At 56.7% G+C, this 21,384-nt stretch overlaps 2 protein-coding genes across 9 annotated transcripts; one reads left to right on the forward strand and one right to left on the reverse strand.

The window, feature by feature from the left end:
* Positions 1–122: 122 nt before the first annotated feature.
* SELENOM (selenoprotein M) lies at positions 123–15,870 on the reverse strand. 6 transcript variants are annotated; one of them, XM_069557316.1, is made up of 7 exons: positions 15,702–15,870; positions 13,191–13,346; positions 2,764–3,391; positions 1,222–1,257; positions 990–1,024; positions 552–630; positions 123–474 (listed from the first exon to the last, which is right to left on the reverse strand). In XM_069557316.1, exons 3-7 carry the CDS (start codon positions 2,881–2,883, stop codon positions 316–318), a joined length of 429 nt encoding a protein of 142 aa, XP_069413417.1. In that variant the 5' UTR covers positions 2,884–3,391; positions 13,191–13,346; positions 15,702–15,870; the 3' UTR covers positions 123–315. The 6 variants fall into 6 exon arrangements, with proteins under 6 accessions (XP_069413417.1, XP_069413419.1, XP_069413423.1 ...); XM_069557318.1 differs by having other exon boundaries at positions 12,986–13,346; positions 15,702–15,864; XM_069557322.1 differs by having other exon boundaries at positions 15,688–15,823.
* Positions 11,103–21,328, forward strand: INPP5J (inositol polyphosphate-5-phosphatase J). 3 transcript variants are annotated; one of them, XM_069557308.1, is made up of 13 exons: positions 11,103–11,305; positions 13,199–14,346; positions 14,682–14,798; positions 14,963–15,071; positions 15,283–15,399; positions 15,937–16,112; positions 16,868–16,979; positions 17,120–17,229; positions 17,375–17,558; positions 19,756–19,893; positions 20,051–20,128; positions 20,255–20,359; positions 20,573–21,328. In XM_069557308.1, exons 1-13 carry the CDS (start codon positions 11,201–11,203, stop codon positions 21,080–21,082), a joined length of 3,009 nt encoding a protein of 1,002 aa, XP_069413409.1. In that variant the 5' UTR covers positions 11,103–11,200; the 3' UTR covers positions 21,083–21,328. The 3 variants fall into 3 exon arrangements, with proteins under 3 accessions (XP_069413409.1, XP_069413410.1, XP_069413411.1); XM_069557309.1 differs by lacking the exons at positions 11,103–11,305; positions 13,199–14,346 and having other exon boundaries at positions 14,706–14,848; XM_069557310.1 differs by lacking the exons at positions 11,103–11,305; positions 13,199–14,346; positions 14,682–14,798; positions 15,283–15,399 and having other exon boundaries at positions 14,968–15,282.
* Positions 21,329–21,384: the final 56 nt, after the last annotated feature.

Here is a 21,384-nt window from a genome sequence, read left to right on the forward strand (position 1 = left end):
GGGCGGCCGGGCAAGGTGTGCCCACGTCCCTACTCAGGCAGCTGGGAATGCGGGTCTCCCGGAGGGTATTCGGGGAGCTCTTATTCCTCCCCCGCCGCAGCAAAGAAAGTATCGAGTCTCAGTTAAGGCGGAAGGGGATTTAGTGGAGCTGGGGAGGGAAGAGAGGGGTTAGGAGAGACCCCCCCCACCAATTCCATTCCTGCCGGCTCGGGGACGGGGCGTCGGCCCTCAACGAGGGAGGTGCTCCCGGGCCGCTGAGCGCTTCATTCTGTCCCCAGGGCTCAGGCGGGGGGTGGGGGAGTGGCGCCCCCAGACCTACAGGTCTGCGTGGTCAGGAGTGCCTCCGGCGGGCCTAGCGGGCGCCCGAAGGTACTCCGGGGGCACAGGCTCGTCGGGCGACGCCTTGCGGTAGAAGCCGAGCTCCTGCACCAGCGCGTTGATCTCCTCGCGGGTCATGTCGCTGAGTGGAATTCGCTGCAGCCGGAGAAGGGCGGAGTCAGGGCGCCGGGCCCCGCCTCCCCCCGACCCCCTCCCGCCTCCCCAGGCCTCACCTCCAGTTCCTCAAAGCGGTGGCCCAGCAACACGAGCTCTGGGTCGGCCCCCGGCAGGTGTTTCATCACCAGGTTGTGGCTGCAGACCATGTTAAGGCGGATAGTGATGGGCAGAGGCGGGTGGGGTCTCCTGGGGGCCTCGTCGATGTGGACACTACTTGCTCTGCCCAGGTAGGGCAAGGATCCTCATTTACACATGAGGAAATTAGGGTTCAAAGAAGAAGGCCTCCTCTCTGTTCTGGCGTCTGTGCCGGTCATACCTAATCATTTTCTCTTGCCAACCCAAGACCACCTCGGAATTCGCGGGGCAGCTCACTCTCAATCAGCCCCACTTGTCAGATGAAAACCATTCATCATCTCTCTCAGTGAAGTTAAGTGGAAGGAGATTCTGGAAGATCCCCTCCCTCTCTTCCCTCCCCTAGAACAGAAAGAGGATACTAGAGTGGGATGTCCTGGGTGACGAAGGCCTTCACCTGCAGAGGAACCAGAGCATCAGGCCCCAACGCCCTCCAGGTACCAACTCTGAAGCCCAGTGTCACAGAGCAAGTCAGGCACAGGCTCTTAACTCCCAGCCCAGGGACCCTCCCCCATCCAGTCACTGGGACCATGCTACCCACCCCTCAGAAGACTCAGGGAGGACAGAGCTGAGGACTCCTTCCTTCAAACTCACCTCCTTCAGGCGATTAAGCTGTCATCCTCCACATGTCTGGAGGGGGACAAAATGGGATAGGTCAGGAGCCTCTCACATCTACCCTCACCCCCATTTTACCCTCATCCCCCGACTAGGCTGGGGCGGGCTGTGGATTACGCCCTGGAACAGAGGTTCGCAAGATGTGGAGGTGGAGGCAGAATAGGAACCCTGTGCAGATAGGGAAGCTGAGGCCTAACCACACCAGAGGGCAAGAGGAGCAAAGCCAGAGGCCTGAAGGGCACTTACCAGCCTTGGAGCTCTTGCCCGCACATCTTACTGATGGTTGTGCCTGGGTGCTAAAGTCACTTCAGCCATGTCCAACTCTTTGCAACCCTGTGGACTCTAGCCCACCAGGCTCCTCTGTCCATAGGATTCTCCAGGCAAGAATACTGGAGAGGGTTACCATTCCCTTCTCCAGGGGATCCTCCCAACCCAGGGATCGAACCCGCATCTCTTGGTATCTCCTGCACTGGCAGGTGGATTCTTTACCACTGGCACCAGGTTGACCCAAGAGAAATGATCACCCTACTCCCCTCAGGCAGTAGAGACCTGGGCCAGGCTTGTGGCCCCAAGAACCTCAGAGTGGAGGCCAACCAGAAGGAAACATCTCAGAACTTCCCTGGGAGGCCCCATTAGAGACGCCTACCATCTGGTCCCTGCCTCAGCCCACGCAGAGCCAAGCCGGCCCTCCCTGCCACCTGCGGCCTAGCCCTACATACCATCTGGTTGCTTCCCCGAGAGGCCCCTCCCATACTCCCTGAAGGGGAGCTAGCTCCCAATGGGAGTCCAGACCCTAGGACTACCATTCTTGTTCTCTTCAGGCCTTCTTTCTCCTCCCCCTCCACCCCCCCCACTGCCCTCCCCCCACCCTTTTTTTTTTTTTTCAGGGAGAAACCTAAAGCCCAGAGAGGGTCTGTGACGATCCAAGTCACCCAACCAGACAGGGACTTTGATGGGGCATTCCCTGGCAGGGGAGGGTGGAGGGATTCCTGAGGAACAAGTGTTGGTGAGGCAGTGAGGCAGTTCCCAGCTCCCTGCCCTGCGTGGCAGAGAGGCTCCCAGAAGGTCATCCCTCCCCTCCGGGGAAAGAGAGAGAGACCAACCGGAACTGGGGTGGGGAGGAATTCCAGGAAAAAAGAGGACTGGGCGGGGGAGGGGTGGGGGGGTGGGGCGGGGGAGGGGTGGGGGGGTGGGGCGGGTGGGAAGTTGGGCTCCAGAAGGCAGATTTGGGAGTCACTAGCCAGAAGTTAAGGGACAGAGCCAAAGTATAGGGGCCCGTTGTCCGGCCAGATGGGGCGCTAGGGAGGGGTTCAGATTTCCAGGCCGCAAGATCGGGTGTCTGGGGCTCCCACGGTGGGTGCTGGGGCGTTCTGGGTCTGGGAAGTGGGAGGGGCAGTCCCGGGTCCGAGGGGAACGAGGGAGTCTGGAAAGTCCTGTGCCAGAACGGGCAGTGATTGCGAAGTTAAGGAGTCACGGGGCTTAGGGGCGGTGGTCCTTAGGCTGGGGGGCCGCCGCACTCACCTCTACCCGGGCTCGGGCCAGGCCTTGTAGACGGTTCCAGTCGGGCCGGAAGGTGGTGGTGGCGGCCGCGACTGCCGCGAGGAGGAGCAGCAGGGGCGGCGGAGGCAGCGGGAGGTGCATTGAAACCCGGCCGAAGATGGTCCGCAAGCTGGAGGTGAACCGCCCGGCCACTGCGCCACGTCTGGCCCGGAGAGCTGGCCGGGTCCCCGCTGGAGGTCCCGCCCCGTTAGGGACCACGCCTCCTGCTCTCGGTCTCCGCCCAGGACCTGCGTGGGGGCCGCCCGCGCGGCCCGGCGGGGTTTGGGCTCCTCTCTGGCCCGCGGAGCTTTACTTTCCGGGTCCCAACAGCGTCCACCCTCCCTCTGCTGACCGACAGGATGGACGCTCCGACTGGATGCGTCCAGACAGTGCCCCGGTTCGCCGGCAGAGGGCGCAGGCGGGAGGCGCACAGGCACCGGAGTTTCTGGGTCAGACGCCCGACTGGAAGATGGGGAAACTAAGGCCTGGGGAATCCTTGTTTGTGTGTTGTTTTCTGTTTGTTTTGTTTTTTTACTTCTCTAGATGAGATTCCGGTCTGGATTTTAATTTCCTGGGCAAACGTTATGGCGATGGGAATATTACGTCGGAGCTGGGAGGATAAAGGGGTTAATACACATGAGAGCAGAGAAGGCAATGGCACCCCACTCCAGTGCTCTTGCCTGGAAAATCCCAGGGACAGAGGAGCCTGGTGGGCTGCAGTCCACGGGGTCGCGAAGAGTCGGACACGACTGAGCGACTTCACTTTCACTTTTCACTTTCATGCATTGGAGAAGGAAATGGCAACCCACTCCAGTGTTCTTGCCTGGAGAATCCCAGGGACGGGGGAGCCTGGTGGGCTGCCGTCTATGGGGTCGCACAGAGTCGGACATGACCAAAGCGACTTAGCAGCAGCAGCAGCACATGAGAGAGCTCTTTAGAACAGTACCGTCACAGCACCTCAAAAAGGCCCAATGATCTCCTTTCTACAAGCTAGGAAACAGGCTCAGAAAGGTAAGACGATTAAATTGTAGGTCTTGGATTTGAACCCAAAACATTCCCGTGTTCATGTCACCAAGACAAAGACGACTAGATCAGGATGTCACTTCCCCTCTTCAGCCCTCAGGCAGACATTGTGCACTGGTCGCAGTGCTTTTTTCCCACTGAATCTGGACTGGAACTCAGAATTCTCAGCATCCAGCCAAGGCTGCATTATGACTTTCACGGAAGCTCAGTAGTTTTGCCTTCCTGGGCCCCTTCCTTTATTAAAATATCTTACATTGGACATTGGAGGGACTACCCTGGTGGTCCATTGGTTATGACTCTGCCTCGTAATTAAAGACAGCACAAGTTCAATCCTGACAACTAAACCCATGTGCCACTAGAGAGCCTGCTGCCCCAAGGAAAGTTCCCTAGTGATTGCGAGGAAGATGCCACGTGATGCAGCTAGATAAACATTTTTAAATTGAATTTTACAACTGCTTTGATCTTAAAAGAAATTAATATAATCCAGGCTAGGTTCATTATTATTCATTCATTTTTTTCTTCCGATTTAAAAAAAATTAAAACATTTTTGTGGGCCCCTAAAAGTATGATGGGCCATAGACACTAAACCTCATGGATAAGTCAGGTCTGCCTAGAGCCCTTCATTCATATCATTACCTCCCATTCACTGACTTGATTGTGAAGATATAATAGGCTTAGGGCTGTTATTTAATATTCATTGTCCATAAATACATGAGGACACAGTAAATATAATTGGTTCTATCCAGATTATTGAAATGATAAGCTATGTCTAACACTGTTTACTGCTGTGAAAGTGGGAATCCATCCAAGCTTTCTGAAAGGCAACTTGACACATTAAATCAAAACCCTAAAAATATTTTTTCTACCCAGTATTACACTTCTCAGAATTTGACCCAAAGTAATCTTGAGAGAGGGAATCAATGGTTAGGTTAAGATGTTTATCAAGACACTGTTTACAATGGGGAAAAACGAGCTTGGACAGAAGCATGTCATCGCAGGGGATGAGATAAGTAAATGCTGGTGCTTGCTTAGGTTGGGCTTCCCTCATCGCTCAGTTGGTAACGAATCTGCCTGCAATGCAGGAGACCCTGGTTCAATCCAGAGAAGATCCCCTGGAGAAGGGAGATGCTACCCACTCCAGTATTCTTGGGCTTCCCTGGTGGCTCAGCTGGTAAAGAATCCTCCTGCAATGCAGAAGACCTGGGTTCGATGCCTGGGTTGGGAAGATCCCCTGGAGAAGGGTAAGGCTAGTGAAGTGAAGTTGCTCAGTCGTGTCTGACTCTTTGCGACTCCGTGGACTGTAGCCCACCAGGCTCCTCCGTCCATGGGATTCTCCAGGCAAAAATACTGGAGTGGGTTGCCATTTCCTTCTCCAGGGTACGGCTACCCACTCCACTATTCTGGCCTGGAGAATTCCATGGACTATATAGTCCATAGGGTCACAAAGCAGAATCAAGCAGTTGTTTAAAATGATGTGGCATAGTGTTGAATGACATGGAGAGTGTTCAGTTATGGTGTTAATTTTTTTTAAGCTCTAAAACAGTAATATCAGCTGGGAATTGTGATGCTCCAGGTTGCAAGTCACAGAAACCACAAGTTAAATGGGCTTAAATGATAAATGGAATCTCTTGGTTCAAATAACAAAATATTTCAGGGAGGGAGGGCTCAGATGAGGTTTGATCTGGTTGATAAAGTCACCAAGGCCTGATCTCTTTCCATTCTGCTTTCCATAACATCAGTTTGTCCTTAGCACAGTTATCTGCCTGGTGTCAAGATGACTGCCAGCAGTAATCAGGACCACTACAGACTTCTTCACTCATCTAATCAAGGGGAAATTTTTTTTTTTTTTTGTAAACTCCTCAGGAGAAAAAACAAACTTTCTTTCCCAAAAGCCCCCAGCAAAAGTTTCCTCACTGTTCACTAGGTCCATCCATGGTCCAATCAAGTGGCTGGAGAATGGGAATGCTCCCTGACTTAACTGTTTGGGATCCATTCCTGAAGGCCGTCAAGGATATGAGCTGCAAAGGATGTTGCGGTAGCAACAGAGTAGCCAAAAAATTGTATAAAATATGTGTATATAAATATATATCCTAGACCAAAACACAAAGTCTGGAAGGAAACAGCCCAGGAAATCAAAACGGTCATCTCTTGGTACTTGAATCTATAGGTGAATTTTTTTCCCTCCTTTACAGTATTTTTTCTGTAGTAAGTATGCATCACCTGAACACAAACAGTAATCTTTGTTTACAAAAATAATGGGTCACAGCCTTGGGTTCCCACTACCCCACACCATACCGCAGCAAGGGCCCCAGACTGGCTGAAGCCAGAGGCCCCATGGAGCCTGTGGCTTTTCCGCTGACAGAGCCAAAGCTCGGTGCCTCATGGGCCCACACTGTTCACTGGACAGGTGCCACCAAACCACTCTCGTTGCATTAACCTGGACACTGTGGTCTCTGGAGGGGCTGGAGCCTGAGCTGCTGCGTGTTGACTAGCCAGCTAGTGGAACCAATGGTAGAGACGCTGGGCACAACAGTGCCGGGAACATTCTGGCATCGGCAGCCACAAGAGGCCCAGGTTCTCCCAGAACAGATCTCTGCTCGTAATCCACACCCTGTGTGGCAGTCTGGAATCTAGGCCAGCAGGCTTCCTCAGGTGGGGCTGGTACTGGGGTTTAGACTGTGACAATGCCAGGCTCAGACAAGGTCAGGGTCAGTTCTTAGCCTTCGGCCACATTCAGAACTGAGGCTGGGGCTGGAGTCCAGGCTCAGTCAGTGACTGGGATTTGGTCTCAGTGACTAAGTCCAGCGGTCAGCCTTTGGCCAGTTCAGTGCACAGCTGTGTGACCAAGGGTCAGGGCTCAGCCTGTGACTAGGTTCAAGACTCAGCCTGCCCCCAGGCCAGTTAATGACCACACTTGGGCCTCAGTCTCCACTTGGACTTGGGACCCAGTCTAAAATCAAAAGTTAGTCTGGACCAAGGTTAGAGTTCAGTCTGTGACTATGGCTTGGTCTTAAGCCAGGATTCAGGGGTGGATCTGGGTCCAGAATAGAGGCCTCAAGTTGGGATCAGGCTTAGTCAGGCTTGGATCAGCCTCAGTACTTGACCAGACAGAGTCAGGGCTCAATCTAGAGATGGGGTAGAGGCTCATTCTTAGTGTGGGATCGGGGCTCAGTTAACACCAGATTGGGCTCAAGTTGGACCTGGGATCAGGGCTAGGATTTAGTCTGGCTCTGTGCTCTGTTCTGAGCTCTGATAAAGATGTTTCCAGAGACCTGGGAGCTGAGGGCAGGTCAGCATTGCAAGAAAGGAGGGCCCCCAGGCAATCTTCCGCGGCTGCATTAAACCTCTCCTTGCTTGCTGAAGCCGGTTCTCCTAGAGCCTTCTAACCTACATGGCTCTGCTGCCCGAGATCCCCTCGCACCAGAATAAAAATAGCCGCTCACTTCAGAGCAGCTGACAGCAGTGCCAGGCTGCCTGGGAGGAGGGGGAATTGAGGAGAGGGAGGATGGATGCTTGAGCTGGGCCCCAGCTGTGTGACCTTGGGAAAGTCACTCTTCCTCCTAGAACCCCTTTTTGAGGGCCAGGGTGGGACATGAGGATGCCACCTCCCCCAGAGGGGACAGCAATATAACATGTGGCACTTGGTATCAGTAGGTAACTCAGGAGTGAAGCCTTGGGAGGAGAAATGCTCCAAGCCCAGTATACTTCCTCCTCCAGGAAGCCCTCCCTGATGCTTACCTCGTCCACCTTCCCACAATACTCCATAGCATCCTCTACATCTCAAATAATTTCTCAGCTAGTGGCCTTCCTTACAGTGGGCCTGGGTCAGGTGATCAGGGAGCCAACCAAAGGTGGATAGACCCTTCTGTACCATTACCATCCTCAGGCACCCTGGGAGGTGGATTGAGGAAGAGGAAGAAGAAAGTCTCTCCCTCCCTTCCCTGCTTCCGGGGGATTTACTCTGAGCCAAAGGGCCGTGTGGGCACATGTCCATCCTTTCCCAGCCAGAGCCTGGCACACTCCGTATCTTTGCACCTGCTTCTCTCTCTGCTTCCCAGGGCATTTCTTCTCTTTTCAGTTTGGCAACGCAGATTCCCCTCCAAAGAATGGGTTCACAGCTTCCTGGTGGCTCAGTGATAAAGGATCCGCCTGCCGGGTCAGCAGACACAGTTCGATCCCTGGTTGCAGAAGATCCCACATGCCAGGATGAGGGGATGGGTGTGGTGGGGAGGGGCGAACTAAGCCCGGTAGCCACAACTCCTGAAACCTGTGTGCTCTAGAGCCCACCACAACCACAGAAAGGCCCACGCAGCAACAAAGACTCAGCACAGCCAAAATAAATTATAAACAAATTATTAAAACTGATGTGGCTGAATCTTTTTTTCCCCTTAAAAATGAAAGGGTTCAATGGGAACCTGTGTGGGGGAGAATTATCCACCATCTACCTGAGAACCCCATGCCCTGTCCCCTCCTGGCTGGGTAATCCCTAGGGGGACTTCTTCCTCTCTCAAATTGGGATCTGATTACCAATCTCACAGGGTTACTATGGAGTGATTGAGCTAATGCATCAGCCACCTCCTTTCCTGTCCCTGACCCAAACAGCCTAGAGGGGAACACTAAGATTCCCAGGGGGGCAGAACAAGATGTACTCTCTGCCTTGGAACACCGCCCCCTACCCCCAGGAGTGAAGGATGGGAGCTGGGAGCCAGGAGGTGCCTCCGGAGACAGCCGTCTCCAGGGGGGCGGTTCTCCCTGGCAGCTGCCCCCAGCCTGCCGCCCTGAGCCCCAGAGCCTGTTATCAACCTCCTTAGTCATCACACCAGGAGCTCAAATATAGCTTTTACCCTGTTCCTTTCTCAGCCGGGGTCCGCCCCCCACCCCCTTCCTGTGGCAAGGCCATGTCTGGGTCTCAGAGCCTCCTTTCCTTCCCCTCCCCAGGAAGACAACTATGTGGGGTCTGTTTCGTCATCCGCCAAATGTGCAGGTGGGAAGAGATGATGGTGGTGGTGGTGGCGATGGTAACTCCAGGGCAGCTACCTTCACGGAGAGCTTGCTTATGCCGGCTGTTGCTGCTGCTATTTCGTCACTCGGTCTTTTCTGATCTTTGTTACCCTATGAACTGTAGCCCGCCTGGGTCCTCTTTCCATGGGATATTCCAGGCAAGAATACTGGAGTGGGTTGCTGTTCCCTCCTCCAGGGCATCTTCCCAACCCAGGGACTGAACCTGCTTCTCCTGCACTGAAGGCGGGTTCTTTACCATTGAGCCACCTGGCAAGCCCTGCTTGTGCCGGGCTCTGTGCTAAACCCTTCATATGTATTATATGGTTGAATTCTCACAGCAACCTTAGCAGGTAGCTCCTGTTTTTAGTCTGCATTATACTCAAAATCTGAGTGACTCTCTAGGTCAGTCAGTGGCAGAGCCAGAAACAGAGTCCTCTGCAGAATCTGAGAGATGGTGGAGACCCTGCAGAGGACCCCTCTGCACGCTTATATATTTGCCTGACATTTGCCTGGCTTTTCAAAGGTATTGATGTCCCTATATCAGCCCAGGTGGCTGAGCCTTAGGACTGGTTCCTGGGACCCAGATCTGTCCTCTGTCACTTCCAGGGTTGCGACAGAAGCCAACTACTCCTGAGGGCCTCAGTTTTTCATCTGTAAAATAGAAGTCAGAGGGCTAGGCAGGGTAGGTTCAAAATTCCTTTCCATTTCTAGCAGCCTGAGCATCACCACCACCATCTCCACACTCACCTCCTCCCTCATTGCCACCCCATCTTCACCTCCAACTCCACCACCACCTCGTCTTCCGTCAACATAACAGCCCCCAACGCCTCTCCTGCCCACATCTCTCCTCCGCTTTTACTATAACCCTCGTCACCGTCTCTTCATTCCGCCCCCTCCACCATCACCAAACTCTGCTATCACCTCTACTGTTGCCATGACCATCACCTCCACTATCCCTTCTATCACACTATCCATCCCATCACTGTCGTCACCTCATCCCCTGCAACATCACTGGCGGTCCTCCCCTTCCATCATCATAATTGTGTGCGGTTTCCTCTCCACCCCTGCAGTCATCGCTGTCATCACCTCCCCCATCACCACCCAAAGACAACCTTTCTACCCCAGGACCCTACTGCAGCCTGGGTCTCTGGCTCTTCAAATTCCAGCCTCACAGAGACACTGGGCCCAAACTCAGACTAGACCCAGAGACAGTGAAGCGGAGGTGGGAAGCCCATCCAGGAGAGGGGAAGGGGGCATCTGTCCACATGACCTTTTTGCAGGGGGCCACACAGGCCCATGAGGACACAGAGGGCACTGGTGGCCAGCAAGGAGCTCTGGGCCCAAAACCGAGCATTTTCTGCCTAAACGGAGTGAGAGCATCCCTTTCTAAGCAATCGAGCAGTTCTGGAGGAACTGAGATTTCAGGGACCGCTTAGCAGACAAGAGTGAGAGTGGGGGACAGGCAGAAGCAGAGCAACACTTCCCTAGGTGTGGGAGAGACAAGGCCCTGTGCTGGGTCCTGGCCAAAGAAGTTCCCAGGCCTGTTTTTGACCCTCTCACCATCTGTTTCCCACTGCTTGGCCTTTCTCCACCCTAGTCCCCTTCCCCCAGAAACCCCAGTTGGCTCTTGTGGGTCACAGAGGCAGCTCTCTGTCCTCTCTGAGACTCAAGGGACCTCCCCACCTCACCAGATGACCTTGAGAAAGTCCCTCTCCCAAGCCACACCCAGTGAGTCCTGGAGAAGGAAAGCTGAGAGGAGCCCCCCGGGCCTGGCGGTGGGGACAGGCGGCACGGTGTCTACAGAAGAGGAGGGGCCGGTGTTGAGGGTGAGATGGCAAAAGGGCTCCAGTTGCTGGAGCCTGAGCGTCTGGCTCTGGGATGGGAAGGATAGAACCAGGAAGGGGACCGGGCACCCGGGCCTGAAAATGGGGCAAAGGTGGGGGCCAAGGCAAGCCCTGAGTTGGCAGGGAGTCAGGAAGGTCACAGGATCAGGGCCAGGACCCCGGTGTCTCCAAGGCCCTGGAGAGGGGGCTGATCCTTTGAGTTACCTTACCCTCAGGTATGTCAGCGCCCCCCCTTGAGTAAGGGCTGGCCAGGCCCATTGGAAGGAGGGTGAAAACAAAAAGAGAGCTTCCACTATGCTGGGACCTGTTCCAGGCCCATGGGCCCACTCCCCACCCTTTCCTCTCCTACCAACACCATTCCAGGTTCAGCAGCCCGTCCCCAGGGGGTAGGCCACCTTGCCCGACCACCTCTAGGTTGGAAAGTGGGTCCCTGTGCCTTTAAATTCTCAGCAGGTTGAACCGACTGATGACATCACTGGTTCCCGGGGAGCGGAGGAGCTGGAGCTGGAGCTGGAGCCGGGAGGGAACCTGGGGCTGCCTGGGCTGCAGACATGGAGGGCCGGGGCGTCGGTGGCAGCAGAAGGCCAGGGACCCGGGCTGGCCTGGGCCCCCTGCCCATGCCCCATGGGATTTCACAAACTGGGGCACCCTCCAAGGTAAGACCCCTAAAGCTAGTCTTGCACATTCCTGATCCTTGGTCCCACACCCCACACACATTGCAGGCACCTTGGTGCCCCCAACTGAGGGGCTGGCATTCTCCTCTGCCCACCAAGCAGGGACTGGGCAAACAGGGTACCCTAGGGTCTGAAGGGGTAGCGATGGGATACCCAGAGAGTGATGGAGTTAGCCATCTCCAGGACCCTATGGGAGAGCCCTGGACTGGGTATCAGGGGACCCAGCTGTGCTTCAGCTTTGCTGTGTGACCTTGGGCAAGTTGCTTGTCTTCTCTGAGCCAATGCAAAATGAGGAGGCTTGTTCGTGAAGACTGAAACTGTGACATCTGGGATGTCTAACTTGTTAGTACTGGAGGCGGTGTGGTGTTTAGGTGGGGTGTGGAGTGGGACACTAGAAACCAAGGAAGATGCCCAAAATGCAAGCCTCAAAGAGCTGAGTTTGGGGACAGAGGTGGAGACAGTTTCAGGTTCTCTGAACCGAGAAGGACGCGGGATACAGGCAGAACTGCATCTCTGGAGGCAGGGATGGGGCCGCCCCAGGGTGAGTGCAAACCTTCATCTGCCCTCCCTGGCAAAGGACACTTCATCCTGACTTCTGGAGACAGGGGCATCAGAAACAGGACAGACGGGAAAGGGAGAGGGCCTCCCTTCTGGGCCCAATGCCCCCAACTCCACTGCCAGACAGGAAGAGGGTACTTGCTGGCCTACGTTCCCAGGTGAAGTGACGAGGGTAAGAGGGTACAACTTGCGCACAGACGTGTGCCACCAGGATCAACAGAACCCTGGACTTGCTCTGGATTTGAAATCACACTTGGGAGGATGGACAATTCTCTGGAGCTCAAATGCAATCCTAGCAAATGAGCTCAGAAATGCAGAGAGGTGAGACCAGGCTCCCCAGGATCAGTGTGGCCACAGACCCTTCACCAGTTTCCTTCACTTTACAGACAGGGAGACAGAGGCCCTAGGCAGGGAAATGCTAGCCTACGGGCACACAGAGCTGGGCTTGGGGTCAGCATGGCGAGCCCCAGCAGGGCTCTTGCTCCTGCAGGAGATCTGGGAACAGGTGAAGAGGACAGAGGGGACTGTGACCGAGGAGTTGGGGATGTTTGCCAGAGGAGAACATGAGGGTTCCTGGGTACAGTGGAGGAAGGGGGGCTGTTTAACAGGCTGGACCCAGGATGTCCAGAGTGGGCAGACCTGGGGGGTCAGATCAGTAGCCCTCGGCCAGGAGGGCAGCACGGACTGTAGGGGGGTGGGGCGGTGCTCAGGGAAGCTGGCTCCAGCCCCCCAACATTCCAGGGTGGCGAGGGAGCAGATGCCAGCCAGGAGGTTAAGGGGAGCGCTCAGGCCCAGGCTTACACTCTGCTTCCTGAAAGTCGGGGATTTTAAACTCTGCTTCTATGAAAGAGGTATCACAGATGAGAGAGGGGATAGTTTTCCGTGTCCCGTTTCCTTTAAAAGAGAAACTGATTCACAGCAGAATCGACTGAGGTGAGAAATTAGGAAGAACTTCCTCAGAAAGATATGCCTTTTCTAGCTAGACAGAGTCTGCTCGGATCTCTGTGAGGTGGAGGACTGCTTAGGGTTGGTTGACCCTGAGCCTTTGCCCGGTCCTATACAAGATGGGGGTTTCCCAGGTGGTACTAGTGGTAAAGAACCCACCTGCCAATGCAGGAGACGTTGAGATGCGGGTTCGATCCCTGGGTCAGGAAGATCCCCTGTAGGAGGGCATGGCAACCCATTCCAGTATTCTTGCCTGGAGAATTCTTGCCTGGACAGAGGAGCCTGGCGGGCTACAGTCCATGGGGTCGCAAAGAGTCAGACATGACTGAGTGACTTAGCACGCACGCGTACAAGATGGACTCACGTTTTCAGCTCCCAGCGAAGAAGTCAGCCCCAGTGCCCTTGGAACCGCGGTTGGCTGTGATGCCTGTGGGGCCGCGAGCAGCAATTCCGCCTTCCTCAGAGGGCCCAAGGCTGGCTCTGGCGTCTCCCCGACCCGTCTTGGCTCCAGCGGCCACCCCTGGAGGGCAGAAAACAGCTCCTGCCCACCGCCGCTCCGGCCTAGCTCCAGCATCAGTGGGCCAGTTGGTGATGTCTGCCTCGGCTGGGCCGAAGCCTCCTCCTGCGACCTCAGGCTCAGTCCCGGCTCCGACGTCCCTGGGGCAGCTCCTGATGTCTGCCTCAGCTGGGCCAAGGCCTCCCTCAGCTACCCCGGTGCCCAGGCTGGCTCCATTGTCCAGGGACCAGAAGCAGGTGCCACCTGCCTCCATGGGACCCAAGCCAGCACTGGCTGCTTCAGGCCTGAGCCTGGCTGTGACATCTGAGAAACAGCCCCCACAGCCCCCCTCCAGCCCTTCCCCAGGGCCCAGTCCGGTTCTGTCGCCATCTCAGGAACAGGTCCTGGCTCCAGCATCCGTGACGCCAGCCCTGGCCTCCACAGGATGGACACCAGCTAAACAGAGGGACGCTCCAGCCCCTAGACCTCCGCCCCATTCTGAAGGGCATCTCCCGGCCCCAGCTCAGGCATCTAGTGCTGTGGGCTCCCCATCCTTGATCCAAGGCCCCCCAGATCCTCGGGTCTCCCCCTCCTTCAGAGCCCGGCCTGAGGTCCCCTGCAGCAGCCCTGAGGATTCTGTCTTGCCCCGGCCACCCCAGACCCTGCCCCTGGATGTGGGCCAGGGTCCTCCAGAGCCTAGCACTCGCTCCCCGGGACTTCTGTCCCCCACCTTTCAGCCAGGGGCCACCTTAGCCCAGACTGTGCCCCCACCTCTGCCCAAGCCGCCTCGGTCTCCCAGCCGCTCCCCCAGCCGATCCCCCAACCGCTCCCCAGGTGTCCCCCCAGCTCCTGAGATGGCCCTCCCCAGGCCTAGCACCCAGGGTGCCGGGCCTGGGGAGCGTCTGAGTCCCAGCCTTCAGCCCAGAGAAACTGCAGTCCCGGTGACCACCTCCTCTTCTACACCCACCTCATCATCCTCCTCTTGGTCAGCCCAGCCCACCTGCAAGAGCGACCCTGGCTTCTGGTGAGGGCCTTCTCCCGAGAGGCTGGCTGCCAGGGCTTGAGCTCTGAGGTTGGGCCCTACTCTGCCCCAGCTGACCCCCCTAAGGAAGAGTCCCTGGGGGTGTGAGACCCACTCTGGGACCCTCAGGAGACAGCAGTCCCCTCGGAAGGGACTTGCCCACCCCTGCCTCAGTTGATCTCCCCTGGAGAGTCTGGTGGGAGGGGTCCTGGGCCCACGGTGGGTCCTCCTGAGGGTATTCACCCACAGCTTGTCTCCCCATTAAGAGCCCTGTGGGAGGGAGCTTGAGGGTAAGGGGTGGCGCCCAGTAGTAACCCCTCCCATCCCCCCATCCCCAGGATCACTGTGGTCACGTGGAACGTGGGCACCGCCATGCCCCCCGACGATGTCACGTCCCTTCTCCACCTGGGCAGCACCAGCGGTGACAGTGACAGGGCAGATATGATCGCCATAGGGTGAGGGGGCAGGGCGAGCAGACTCCCTCCTGAGACATGATCGCCATAGGGTGAGGGGGCAGGGCGAGCAGACTCCCTCCCAGCCCCTTGCCCATGGGAGCGGTTCCTAGGGCGCCCCCAATCTGAACACCGCCTCGCCATCCGCCCCCCCCCCGGCCCCCCAGGTTGCAGGAAGTGAACTCCATGATCAACAAGCGGCTCAAGGACGCGCTCTTCACGGACCAGTGGAGCGAGCTCTTCATGGACGCTCTGGGGCCCTTCAACTTTGTGCTGGTAACGCCTCCCTCAGCCGCCCCCCGGGGAGGTGGAGCCCCCCCTGGCTTCCCAGCGCTAGCTCTGCCTTGACTCACTGCGGGGCCCGCTGAGCCTCTGTGGCCGGGTCCCTGAAAGGAGGATGGAGGAGCAGATCCTTAAGGACCGGAAAAGGCGAGGGCGGCGTGGGAGCCGCGTCCCGCCGCCCAGCCTCCTCTCGCCTCTGCTGCAGGTGAGCACCGTGCGGATGCAGGGCGTCATCTTGCTGCTGTTCGCCAAGTACTACCATCTGCCCTTCCTGAGGGACGTGCAGACGGACTGCACGCGCACTGGCCTGGGAGGCTACTGGGTGAGCGTGGAAGGGGCCTGGGAGGGACCAGGGACCTAAGCCGTCTGTAGATTAGTCCCCGGCCCCCAAGCAGTGGCAACATCCCCTCCCCAAACTCCACCCCTTACTCTGAGACCTGCCTCTCCCCACCCACCGCCACCTCTCCTTTTCTAGACCCCACCCCTGTCTATAAAACTTTCCTAGGTGGCAAAGAGGTCAAGAATCAGCCTGCCAATGCAGGAGACACAGGAGATGAGGGTTCGATCCCTGGGTCGGGAAGATCCCCTGGAGTAGGACATGTCAACCCACTCCAGTAATCTTGCCTGGAAATTTTCATGGACAGAGGAGCTTGGCGGGCTGCGGTCCGTGGGCTTGCAGAGTGGCCGGTTTCTATTCGCACCACTTCCTAGTGTTCCATTCCTTTCCTTAGAACCCACCCCTCTCCAAGCCTGCACCAGTCCTGAGCCACACCCGCTGACCAGGCCCACCCAAACCCCGCCCCAGGGCTCACCTCCCTGCCTAAGCCCCGCCCACGACCCGCCCAACCTGTCTCCGCAGGGCAACAAGGGTGGAGTGAGCGTGCGTCTGGCTGCCTTTGGGCACATGCTGTGCTTCCTGAACTGCCACCTGCCGGCCCACATGGATAAAGCGGAGCAGCGCAAGGACAACTTCCAGACCATCCTCAGCCTCCAGCAGTTCCAGGGGCCTGGCGCTCAAGGCATCCTGGATCACGAGTATGGGCCTCTTGGAGCTTGGGTGGGGCTAGTGGAAGAGGCTGGAGAAGGAAGTGGCAACCCACTCCAGTATTCTTGCCTAGAGAATCCCGTGGACCGAGGAGCCTGGTGGGCTGCTGTCCATAGGGTCGCGCAGAGTCGGACACGACTGAAGTGACTGAAGTGGAAGAGAAGTGGTAGGAAGGCCCTGTAGGGAGAGGCGGGGCCTATGGGGGCGGAGACCACCCACACTACGTCTAGGAACCGGAATGCGGGAGGGCGTCCCCCATCCGCCTGCAATGCAGGAGACCCCGGGTTGATTCCTGGGTCGGGAAGATCCTCTGGAGAAAGGATAGGCTACCCACTCTAGTATTCTTGGGCTTCCCTTGTGGCTCAGCTGGTAAAGAATCCGCCTGCAATGTAGGAGACCTGAGTTCGATCCCTAGGTTGGGAAGATCTCCTGGCGAAGGGAAAGGCTACCCACTCCAGTATTCTGGCCTGGAGAATTCCATGGACTGTGTAGTCCATGGGGTCACAAAGAGTCAGACACGACTGAGTGACCTTCACTTTGATCGGGAAGTGGATGGATCCTGCAGGATGGATCTTTGCTGAGGGGCAGAACCTTGCTGGGAGTCAGAACCTGACAACTCACTCAGCCCCCGGTGTCATCACTGGGAGCAACTACCACTGTCAGGTTGGATGGGGGCAGAGAAGATGGAATTGGGCTCTTCTTCCCATGGACCCCGCTGACCACCCCTCCTCCCTTCCCGGAACAGCCTCGTGTTCTGGTTCGGAGACCTGAACTTCCGCATAGAGAGCTATGACCTGCACTTTGTCAAGCTTGCCATCGATAGTGAGCAGCTCCACCAGCTCTGGGAGAAAGACCAGGTGGGGGAATTGCAACCTGTACCCCAAACCCCAAGCACACAAAACACGCCCTAGGACCACCTGTACCCTAGGTGATGGTCCTTGCCCTCACCTGCTCTGCCCAAGCTCTTGTCCAATTCTCTGCTTCTGGACCCTCACAGCTCAACATGGCCAAGAACACCTGGCCCATCCTGAAGGGCTTCCAGGAGGGGCCCCTCAACTTTGCACCCACCTTCAAGTTTGACGTGGGTACTAACAAATATGATACCAGGTGAGCTCAGCCCCAGGACGAGAGGTGGGGGTGCAGGCTGAGACAGGATAAAGGGGATAAAGGAATAAGGATAAAGGAGAGGAAAGGGGATCAGGGGGGCTCGACTCACGGCCCCTGATACTCAGGTTACTCCTGCCCATCGCAGTGCGAAGAAGCGGAAGCCAGCCTGGACAGACCGTATCCTGTGGAAGGTCAAGGCTCCAGGTGGAGGTCCCAGCCCCTCAGGAAGGGAGAGCCACCGGCTCCAGGTGACCCAGCACAGCTACCGCAGCCACATGGAATATACCGTCAGTGACCACAAGCCTGTGGCTGCCCAATTTGTCCTGCACGTGAGTCCTGGCCTCCCCTCATGACATCCCCAAACCCAGCTCAGCATCCCACTGCCCATGGGTAACCCCAGGCCCTCACCACCATCCACTTACATAACAGACTGGGAGTGGGATTATGATCTCCGTTTTTAGATGAAAAAAACCCTGAGGCTCAGAGACACAGCATCCGTTTCCTGGGGTCACATGGTTAACAAAGGGAAGAGTTAGGATTTGAACCCAGGCTAGGCTGATTTAGAAGAGGATGTCTTTTCCATTCATTTCTAGCTCTCCTTTTCCAAGAAATGGTTAGGGCAATTGTGTTGAAATTCACATATTCAGTAAGACGAGCAAACTCAAAATATATACTCAAATGCCATGTAGTGTTCATTCACATTCACTTATTATTTATTTACCATCTTACCGTATGTGGTGGAGAGAGGGAGTAGAGATATAGAACAATATACAGCTAGACTCTGAATAGTTACTATAAAATTTAGCTTTGTGTTTAGGATTGAGGCACCTACTTGCGAAAGTAAAGAGGGGAAATCCAAGAATGTCAGAACTGGATCTTAGAGATCGTGTGATCCAACTCTGTTTTTTTGTTTGTTTGTTGTTTTTTTCCAGGAAAACGGAGGCTCTTAGTGGGGTAGGCATGAGCCCCAGGTCACACACAGGCTCAGTGGCACAATAGGGTGGAGCCCACTTTCCAGCCCTGAAACCCAACTCTGGGCTCTCCGATTCTCTTGATCTGATAAGATGGAGCCCAGCAAGCCAGAGAATATTTTCCCAGCTAACTTTGTCATATGATCAGTCGGCTGGACAGCAGCCAGTGTCCTCAGCTAGGAATGGAAATCTGCCTATGTCTGGCTTCCCATGACCTCTGGTAAAAGCCTTGAATGTGAGGTTTAATCCCCAGTCAGGGACCTCACCTTGAGAACCACTCTTTTTGGGTGCTCTATCCTGCATTCTTTATCTAGAACTCTCCCTTATGAAACCTGTTGAGCGCCTCCTCACCTCCTCCTCTGGCTTTGCGCCTGAGCCTGTGTAGGATACGTCAATGTGTCACCCTTTTGAATGTCCTGGTAAGCCCCAAGGAGGTCCACATTCTCCTCCTGGTTTCACTGATGAGGGAAACAGAGCCTCAGGGAACTTCAGTCTCTTACCCAAAGCAGCACAGAACAGGGCTCAGCAGGAGTTTTGACCCCGCAAGGCCCTGGAGGGTGTTTCCAAGACCCTAGCCTGGCCACCCCAGCCTGGTTCCTGCTATCGGGTACCCAGGGGCAGGGAGAGGAGGTGCTGGTTTCTTCTGAAGCAGCTTGGCTTAGAAGCTGAGGCGGGGAAGAAAGTGGAAACCAGATAAACGGGAGCCAACAAAAGCCTGAGGATGGTACCCCCTGAGTCCTTCCCCAAGGGACAGAGCTGGAGCCAGCACCCTGGCGACCTGCCACCCCAGCAACGTCATCCCCATGGTGACCCCCCGATCAACCCAGGTGACCCTGGGAAGAGGAGACTCATGGTTATCATTTGTCTCCACAGATTGGTAACAAACAAGGTTCATAGTGGTCCCTTAGTACAGGGGGGGGAGCTGAGTCTCACTTAGGGTGGCTTGGGACTTACCTGAGGTCCTGAGCAGGTTAGTAGCAGAGCCTAGAAGGTCTTCTGGCTTCTCCCCAGAGCTCTACTTGCCAGCTCAGGGGTGTTCAGTTTAGCCCAGAATATCCAGGGCATCGTGGGACTTTACCTGTCTCCTTTGTTAGTGTATAAGTGAGTCATTCATTGAGCACCTACTGTATATTGAGAAGTATATAGGATGCTTTATATGGTATCTCGCTGAATCTGCAGAGCAACCCCAAGAGTTAAATGTGAATGTGATCCATCAGAGTTTACAGACAGGAGCCCAGGTATTCAGAGAGGTCAAGAAACTCACCTCGGGTCACACTGCATGCCTGTGGCAGAGCCAGGGCCAAACCCACAGTCTACCAAGGGTCAACACTGTGTTCTCATTCACTCCCCACAGAGGCTAAGGACAAAAGGCCTGAGCTGGGAGGCAGGAAGCCTGGCATTTATCCTGGGCCTGCTTCTCCTCCTGTTTCCCAGTCCATGTAGTGGCCTCAAAGGCCCTTCATCTCAGCCCATTTGTGCTGACTCAGGCCCAAGGGATCTAGGTGCAGAGAATGCTAGAGGGTCTCCTCTGATATTGCCCCCTGCCCCTGGGCAGTTTGCTTTCAGAGACGACGTACCTCTGGTACGGCTGGAGGTGGCAGACGAGTGGGTGCGGCCAGAGCAGGCCGTGGTGAGATACCGCATAGAGACAGTGTTCGCCCGCAGCTCCTGGGACTGGATCGGCTTGTACCGGGTGAGAAGGGCAGGGGCGGTCAGCAGATTGGGGAGGGAACTTGGGGCCTGAAGGGGCAGCCAGGGACCCATACGGGGCTTCTCCAGAGTTTGATGTCACCCAGGGAGGCTGCTAGGGTCACCGTTACGGGTCACGATCCTGATTGCTCTCGCCCCAGGTGGGTTTCCGTCACTGCAAGGACTACGTGGCTTATGTCTGGGCCAAACACGAGGATGTGGACGGGAGCGCCTACCAGGTATTTAAGGGGAGAGGGAGAGTGGGAAGAAGCCCTCATTGCCCTTGGGGGCTCAGGATTCAGTTTCAGGGGTCCTGAGGCTGCCTCCCTCACCACAACCTGGGCCTAAACCTCCCGACCCACCAGGTGACATTCAGTGAGGAGTCACTGCCCAAAGGCCATGGAGACTTCATTCTAGGTTATTACAGCCATACCCACAGCATCCTCATTGGTGTCACTGAGCCCTTCCAGGTGAGTGCTCCTGGCTGCAGGGTTTGGGGCTGGGGGTGGGGAGGTGGCTCCAAAAGACTCATTTCCTCTAGAGCCTCTGCGTTCTCTGTGAGCTCTACAATAGCCTGACCTTCCTGGGCCTTCCAGGGAGGGCGGGAGGGGTTCCCAGAGGCCTCCACAGCAGGTTAGGGAGAGGGGCACCCCAGTGAGCAGCCTCGCTCCCGCCGCCCCCAGATCTCGCTGCCTACCTCGGAGCCGACCAGCAGCAGCACAGACAGCTCGGGCACCAGCTCGGAGGATGAGGATGACAGCACCCTGGAGCTGCTGGCACCCAAGTCCCGCAGCCCCAGCCCCGGCAAGTCCAAGCGGCACCGCAGCCGGAGCCCAGGCCTGGCCCGCTTCCCCAGCCTCGCCCTGCGGCCCTCTTCCCGGGAGCGCCGGGGCACCAGCCGAAGCCCCTCGCCCCAGAGCCGCCGCCTGCCCTGGGCGGCCCCTGAAGGGGGCGGCGATGGTGGCAGCCGGGGCAGCAGTGAGGAGGGGCCCCCTGTGCTGCCGGGGGCCTGGGCCTTCCCACCATCTGTGCCTCGAAGCCTGGGCTTGCTACCCGCCTTGCGCCTAGAGACTGTAGACCCTGGTGGTGGTGGCTGCTGGGGACCTGATCGGGAGGCCCTGGCCTCCTCCGGGAGCCTGTCTCCCAGCCCCCAGGGTCGGCAGGGGCTGGAGGAGGGGGGCCTGGGGCCCTGAGGGTGGGGTGGGCGGGCGGGCCCGGGGGCCCCCACTCTGCCCCAGTCTTCTGCAAACCCGCCTGCCTCCCACCTGCTCCAGCTTGATCTGCACCTGCCACTCTGTTCTGGCCGGGGGTGGTCCCCCACACTCGGTCCTGGCACCTCAACTGTGACAATCAGCAAAGCCCTATCCTGGCCCCCATCTGGAATGGGGGGTGGAGCAAACCCAGAGGTCATTGTTTAGGAATTAAATTCTCCAGCTTCACTCCCGACTCCTTCCTAATTTGCTAGCAGTCTGGGGTGGGGAGCAGGTGGTCGGAG

The sequence above is a fragment of the Ovis canadensis genome, chromosome 17, assembly GCF_042477335.2.
Source record: "Ovis canadensis isolate MfBH-ARS-UI-01 breed Bighorn chromosome 17, ARS-UI_OviCan_v2, whole genome shotgun sequence".
Taxonomy (NCBI): domain Eukaryota; kingdom Metazoa; phylum Chordata; class Mammalia; order Artiodactyla; family Bovidae; genus Ovis; species Ovis canadensis.

Coding starts and splice junctions, on each gene's coding strand:
- INPP5J (XM_069557308.1), top strand. CDS start 11,201: ATGGAGGGCCGGGGCGTCGGTGGCAGCAGAAGGCCAGGGACCCGGGCT. Junction 11,306..13,198: donor AAACTGGGGCACCCTCCAAG/GTAAGACCCCTA, acceptor TCACGTTTTCAG/CTCCCAGCGAAGAAGTCAGC. Junction 15,400..15,936: donor CTGGCCTGGGAGGCTACTGG/GTGAGCGTGGAA, acceptor CTGTCTCCGCAG/GGCAACAAGGGTGGAGTGAG.